This window comes from Physeter macrocephalus, chromosome 4 (genome assembly GCF_002837175.3).
Source record: "Physeter macrocephalus isolate SW-GA chromosome 4, ASM283717v5, whole genome shotgun sequence".
Taxonomy (NCBI): domain Eukaryota; kingdom Metazoa; phylum Chordata; class Mammalia; order Artiodactyla; family Physeteridae; genus Physeter; species Physeter macrocephalus.
Genome location: NC_041217.1, coordinates 59531601 through 59538616, shown reverse-complemented (window position 1 = coordinate 59538616; position 7016 = coordinate 59531601). Strand labels below are relative to the sequence as shown.

Here is a 7016-nt window from a genome sequence, read left to right as displayed (position 1 = left end):
ATGGGGTCATTTGTAGAGACGTGGATGGACCTAGAGACTGTCATACAGAGTGAAGTAAGTCAGAAAGAGAAAAGCAGAGGGAGGAGATTTGGGGATATATGTATATGTATAGCTGATTCACTGTTATAAAGCAGAAACTAACACACCATTGTGAAGCAATTATACCCCAATAAAGATGTTAGGAAAAAAAGAACCACACTTTCTGTTAATCAGTTAATTTGGAAAGACTGTAAAAATAAGCCTTTAAAAATGATTTTTTAAAAAATTTAATCAGAAACAAACAGTAAAGGGACATTCTCACAAATGAGTGTCTGGCACATAGGAATTCCAATGCACTCATGAGATGAACAAACCAGAAAAAGAACTTAAGTAAAAATGTGAAATTAATTCACCAGCTAAGTTTCTATTTTTGGTTTTTACCACTACTTATTTTGTCAAATAACCTCAGACAATGTAACACTTGAGATTAGCTAGGTTCACACCTCAAAGTTACAACAGAATTTTTATTCTATAATTTTTTTCATTCAAAGCTACAAACTTACTAAAAAAATTGCCTTAAACTCCTTGTTCCAAAGCCTACAGCCCTGATCCCAGGCAAACAAAAAAGGACTAGTACATATTTTTCACTAAGACTGGAAAAAACTCAAAAGACATAACCAAAAATGAGTCTAAAATATTCTCTTCATTTATAAAGAACAATATTATAAGTATTACAAAACAGCTGCTTGTTATGGCAGATTTGAAAAACTTATTTCTAATTTCAAACCCTTCTACCAGCTAACTGCCTACATATTTAAGAAAAAAAACTGACATTTTGAATAAAACTTAAAAAGCAAACCTATTATCATGATTTTCATTTTAATCAAATAAGAAACTGGTTAAAATCTAGTTTCTAGAAAAGAGTACAAGAGCTTAGATATACACAGTCACATCCTTTGGTTTCAAAATACTTAAAATAGACACCCGTTTTCCTCATCTGAAAAATTAATTCATAGCTGTTTTGCTATTTAACTTTGTTATTTTTGAAGTATCAACATTTTATCCCTTAATTTTGAATGGATATTCCTGTGAATGGCCCTAAATCTAGGTAACCTGATACCTGTTAAAAGACCTACCTATGCACCTGGCCAGTAAAAGCCACTGATCTTCAAGACAAAGGATATAAGCAGAAAAAAGAAGAAAATAAAAACACAATCTCCAAAAAGGGAAAAGGATATTATCCTTTCATTCTATATAATTTTAAAGTTTTTAAGGATTACATACACCATATACTACTTCTATGAAGATTCTCCAACAATAATTTAGGTTATTCTTCCCCCCAATCAATGTTTTATGTGTCCGTTTAAAGCGGCATCTTAACCAGGTACGCACGTATTCAATGCCTATATTCTACCCCATTACTTTATACTTACTTGCAGCCTGACAATGAAACCGAAATCCTCGTGGAATCTCACCTGTAATACAAAATATTTTACTGAGAGAAGCAGAAATCTGGAAGCTCTCTGGTTGTGCTACGGTAATATTCCACAGGATAACCAAATCATAACATAGGTACTTGTTACTGCTATGTGAAATTACAGAAGATTAAACCCTCCTAGGGGAGGTTTTTCCTAACCAAAGGTATTATGACTATCAAAGGATCTTGGTATATTGTCTAAGCTACTTTAAAAAGCAAGTTATTCCTCACAGAGAAAGAAATACTAGGTAAAGAAAATTTGTGCTAAAGGAATCCTAGCCAGGGGTCCACGAAGAGGCCACAGGGACTCATGAGGCCCTTGATATAGCAAGGTATTTATGTATTTATCAGAGGAAAAAAGTCTCCAAATTCTATTTTTTTTTTTTTTTTTTTTTTTTTTTTGTGGTATGCGGGCCTCCCTCTGCTGCGGCCTCTCCCGTTGCGGAGCACAGGCTCTGGACGCGCAGGCTCAGAGGCCATGGCTCACGGGCCCAGCCGCTCCGCGGCATATGGGATCCTCCCAGACCGGGGCGCGAACCCGGTTCCCCTGCATCGGCAGGCGGACGCGCAACCACTGCGCCACCAGGCCTGCATCAGCAGGCGGACGCGCAACCACTGCGCCACCAGGGAAGCCCCTCCAAATTCTATTTTTTAATGTTTTACACCCGTACAGAAAAAAGTAGTTTTTTGACATGTCCTAAGCAGCAACTCTCCTAAGTAGGAAAATTTTTCTTGTTATCTCAAAAGAAGGAAAAGTACTGGACTGTCCTAATGAATTTTAAAGCAATTGATAAAACTGAAGATGAAATTCTTCTTTTCCCAACCTCTTCTCCTTTACTCTCCTCCATACACATTCCTCCCACTTACCTTTAAAGGTATAGTGCTCCCTTAACTACTATCTACCAACTTGGGAATTCAATCAAATCCTATGTCTTCATTACTAATTGCTTTTGATGGGGTGGAGTAGTAGGAAGAAAAAATAGTGAGAATACCCAACAGCCTATTAAATACTAGGCTATTTCCATACCTTCTCATGTATTCCTTAGAACAGGCCTCCAATAGGCATTATCCCCAATTTATAGACGAGCTAATAGGTTCAGAAAGGACAAGTACTTTGCTCAAGGTTATAAGGCAATAGCAAGTTAAAAACTAGTGACTGTGGAGGTGAAGGATGGGGTAAAGAAAGAAAAGAGCAAAGGTATAAGAAGCTTTCAGGAAATTCTAAGATGTAAGACCGCAAATAAGCAAATAGCAGGTTACACGTTTCAAGCATTCTATCCACCCAACTCTAATGCTTACTTGAGGTTAAAAGACTAAACCAAAAACTCTGTGTCAACACTTAGTTCTAAAGTTTTTCATCCAATTATTATGAAGTCGTATGTCACATTTTAAGAACTTACCTACACAACAGCTTTTAATAAAAATACTATTATCAAATAAAGTCAATATAAAATACATAACTTTTAAAGATCTAGCATCTACTCTAATTGGCCACTTACCAGGATTTATAAAGCTGTGGAAATCTGCCATAATACCTTCCTGGAGAGAATATTTAACACAGCCTATTTCACAAGGGAGGAAGCGCTGTTCACAGTGAGGAGGTAGCTCGCCATGGCTAAAAATGTTCAAAAAATAAAAAATGCCTCCATGGAGAGCTTAAAAAAAATAATAAAAAAAGACAACACGAACAGATGAGCATTTCACATTTACCCCTTTGACAAAACCAAAAGTTTCAGAACCTTTCTCATTGTGTTCCTATATCCCTAAATGAGCTGGAAAAGAGAAAATAAATCAGCTATACCAGGTAAATTAATCAATTTTTATAATTACACTTATCAAGATTAAAGTAGTAACCACTCTGCATGAAGTAACAAAATTATTCAAACTTGCAGCCAGCTCTACGTAATTTAGCTGTACATAAGCCCTGAATCTCAGGAATGACTTAAGAAAAGCTGTGACCCATACTCAAAAAATATAAGGGCTAGGGAAATAAAACCAAGTACAATCAGTGTAGAAAAACTCTGATACAAACTATGGACAATTTAGTTCACTCTTTACTTTGTACCAATATACACAAGACCACTTACAAATTCTCTAAAGGAAGAAAGAAATGTGGGACTGTAAGGAGGTCTTATTTACGAGGATTGGCCACACTTAAGACTGCTGAAGATTAAAATTTTAACAAAGAACACGTTTAATAAAAAACAGCCAGAAGGAACAGCAAGGACTCTGATTAGCTATGTTTTTATCTAGGCTAGTTCAATTTATCTTTACCTTTATAACAAGTGTATGTAAGTGTCTAGCTATAAACTCTTAAATACAAAAAGTATATTTAATAACATATGAAGTGGTAAGAAAACAAGAGACCAGATTTTTGCAAAAAAAAAAAAAATTCTCCAGTGTTACTTCAACGAACGCACATTACCCGATCTTTTACAACTTTAGTGCCATCACGTTCAAACACCTGTAGTCAATTACTTTGAAATGCAGAATCAAAATGAACAGAACACATGTTTACTGATCAATATATTATAGTATTTTAAGCACCCAAATTTATCTAAGCAAACATTTTAGGATTACTCTACCTTGATCACTCTTTAGAGACAAGCCTGACATATCCAGGGGTGAAACATTCTGCTTTGGTACAAGCATGCCTGGCCTCCTCAGTGGGGTGGAAACAGGTTTCTAAAGAAAAAGGTAATCATTGACCACATACTTAAACTCTCGCTGGGCACTTTATACCATATATTTAAATTTAGCAAAATAACTGCAAAACAACCCACAGATTACTTTGGTAACCTCTCCAGGCCAATAAACCCAATGAGTATATAAATAAATAATCGTCAATAAAACCAACACCCAAAGGCAGACAATGGCAAAAATTTATAAATATTTTGTATCAAAAGGCTGATTACTCCAATTACTGCTGAAAGCCATTTGCCCACTACTGATAATCTAAACTAATCCTACTGGGTCACACAATACATGCCTGTTCAAGGGCCAAAAAAATATCATTTCCCAGGACTTCCCTGGTGGTGCAGTGGTTAAGAGTCCGCCTGGGGCTTCCCTGGTGGCGCAGTGGTTGAGAGTCCGCCTGCCGATGCAGGGGACACGGGTTCGAGCCCTAGTCCGGGAAGACCCCACATGCCGCGGAGCAACTAAGCCCGTGTGCCACAACTAGAGCCTGCGCTCTAGAGCCCACGAGCCACAACTACTGCAGCCCGCGCGCCTAGAGCCTGTGCTCCGCAACAAGAGAAGCCACCGCAATGGGAAGCCCGCGCACCACAACAAAGAGTATGCCCTGCTCACCGCAACTAGAGAAAGCCCGCGCACAGCAACAAAGACCCAATGCAGCCAATAAATAAATAAATAAATAAATTTTAAAAAATCATTTCCCAAAGTACTCTAATATTACTTGTTCCTCACTCAAAGTAAAAACCAGATTGTGCTGACTCCAAGTCTCAATGATGTATACATACAACATGGCTTTCATTTTGAGGGGAGATGTCTTAAGACACTATAGTGAGAAGAAAAAAAAAATTATGGCTCACAAGTACAAATTCAACTGATTAAAGCTTCTACTCAAACATAAAACCATAAAATAAAAATCTCTCAAACCTAAAACAAGCAAAACTCTCTCGAATTTCAATCCAATATTAACAGTTTATAATATGAATAGAATTTTTGCTATGTAAGAATGGGAAGAACACAGAGGGAGGGGGGAAATTCCACAGTTACCTTGCCTTTTCTTGATATGAATCAGCAACAAATTTTATTTAGTGCTTTAACATCCTGCTACACAGAAATTAACCCAAATAAACTTTATACAACTCTTACCTCTAAGACACAAACATTCATCAACATCCACAAATCTTATTATTTCCATACTTTAAACACAGGAACTGGCCTCGTTCCAGGTGTCATTCAAAAAGAGAGAGTGGACGAAACTACTTTTAAACATTTGAAAAAGGTTTCTTAAATCACAAAGGAGTTGGAAGAGACCCTTAGAGCTCATCTAGTACAAACCCTAAATATCAACGTTCCCTTTGCTGATCACGGTCTACTGGGTGCAGGTTTTCTAATGGGATTTTCCCTGGCCTTCACCATCAAATGATACCAAGGTGTGCCCTAGTACCATCGGAAGCCTGCTAGTTTTTTAGCAGGCATTCTCTGACATGTGGAAAAAAATGAAAAACTCTTCTTTGTACTCACCCAAATCACCCAGTCGTCTACCACTGACATTCACCCATTCACTCAAACAGCATTTACTGAGCATGCCTATGTGCCAGGCAGGTGACTGCTCTTCTCTGGCTAACTTTACCTGCTTCTCTAAAGGCCCAGACTTCTGCCCCTGGGCAGCCCTCCACTCTCGAGCCATTTCTGCATATTTCTTCTTTTCCTCCTCCCTCAGGACCTTGAGGAGATAGAAGGGGGAGACAAGCAGCAGCAGTGAGGACCTACTGCTTAGGGCCCTGCCTGTAGATGCCTGCACATTACAGGGAGGCAGAAGCGGCGTCGGTTGCCCTGAGCCGCGGACGGGCGGGAGGGGGGGTGTTTCTCCCCCTCCAGCAGGGGCCCAGGGGTCACTGGCCTCCTCGAGTCTTCTTTCCCTCCCATTTGCTCAACTGCCCGACCCCAGGCTCACTGGCCTCCAGCCTTACCGCCCAGTCACTGGAACAGTAGGGGATGGCATCAGTGACGCGAGCCACGGGCAGGCCTCTCCGCTGTAGTTCTGGGATCTTCTCCCGCACGAAGAAATAGTAGGAATTGCGACTGGCCCTACGGTTAGGCATGGTGAGCGCGGCACAGGCCTCGAAGCGAGCCAAAGACAACACCACCTCCAGCCGCCCTCGCACGGCTCACGCTCTTAGTAACCGAGGCGGAGGCCTGCGCGCGCAGGTCCGCAGCTCTCAGCCAATCAGGGCACGGTGCGCAGGTGCATTGGCCTCGCCAGGAGAAAAACAGCCCGAGACGGTAAGATTCCCCCTCTTGCGGCTGTGGGGGCGGGTGGCGGGATGCGGGGGAGAGAGGTCACAAGTGAGGAGTATTCTGATTGGCTGGCATGAGTCGTTGGCTGAGGTCTTGTCACGTGGAAGGCTTGGAGCAATTTCGGTATATTATTGCGTAACATCCATCAAAATAGATAGAGGACCCGCAAGGGCTTCAGGTTCTTCGATGTTTTACAACTGTAAGGGGCCAAATCCGTGCTGTGAATTGTGAAAGGTATTGGGTGGGGGGACAGAGGAACACGACTAACGAGATCTTTTCCCTCAAGAAGTTTACAATCTAAGGGTGAGGGAGGCGGGTAAGATGACGAAAACCACCAGTATTATTTGATTTGGTTTTTCCCCATTCTTAAATGACATTACTGTTTCAAAGAACATGGTTCTTAAAAACGTAGTTTTCTTTCTTTTTTTTTTTTTTTTTTTTGCGGTACACGGGCCTCTCACTGTTGTGGCCTCTCCCGTTGCGGAGCACGGGCTCCAGACGCGCAGGCTCAGCGGCCATGGCTCACGGGCCCAGCCGCTCCGCGGCATGTGGGATCTTCCCGGACCGGGGC

General features: G+C 40.7%; 1 protein-coding gene across 2 annotated transcripts in view; it reads right to left on the bottom strand.

Annotated features, from left to right (window-relative positions):
• Positions 1–6337, bottom strand: part of MAEL (maelstrom spermatogenic transposon silencer) — a 39358-nt gene extending 33021 nt beyond the window's left edge. Inside the window, exons 1-5 of one of the 2 annotated variants that reach the window (XM_007116367.3) lie at positions 6118–6311; positions 5778–5870; positions 4042–4141; positions 2956–3111; positions 1413–1454 (exon numbers count right to left, since the gene is read on the bottom strand). In XM_007116367.3, the coding sequence (XP_007116429.1) occupies positions 1413–1454; positions 2956–3111; positions 4042–4141; positions 5778–5870; positions 6118–6249 (523 nt within the window). In that variant the 5' untranslated portion in view covers positions 6250–6311. Of the gene's footprint in view, positions 1–1412; positions 1455–2955; positions 3112–4041; positions 4142–5777; positions 5871–6117 lie in introns of both variants that reach the window. The other variant, XM_007116368.2, reaches the window with a different exon arrangement.
• Positions 6338–7016: the final 679 nt, after the last annotated feature.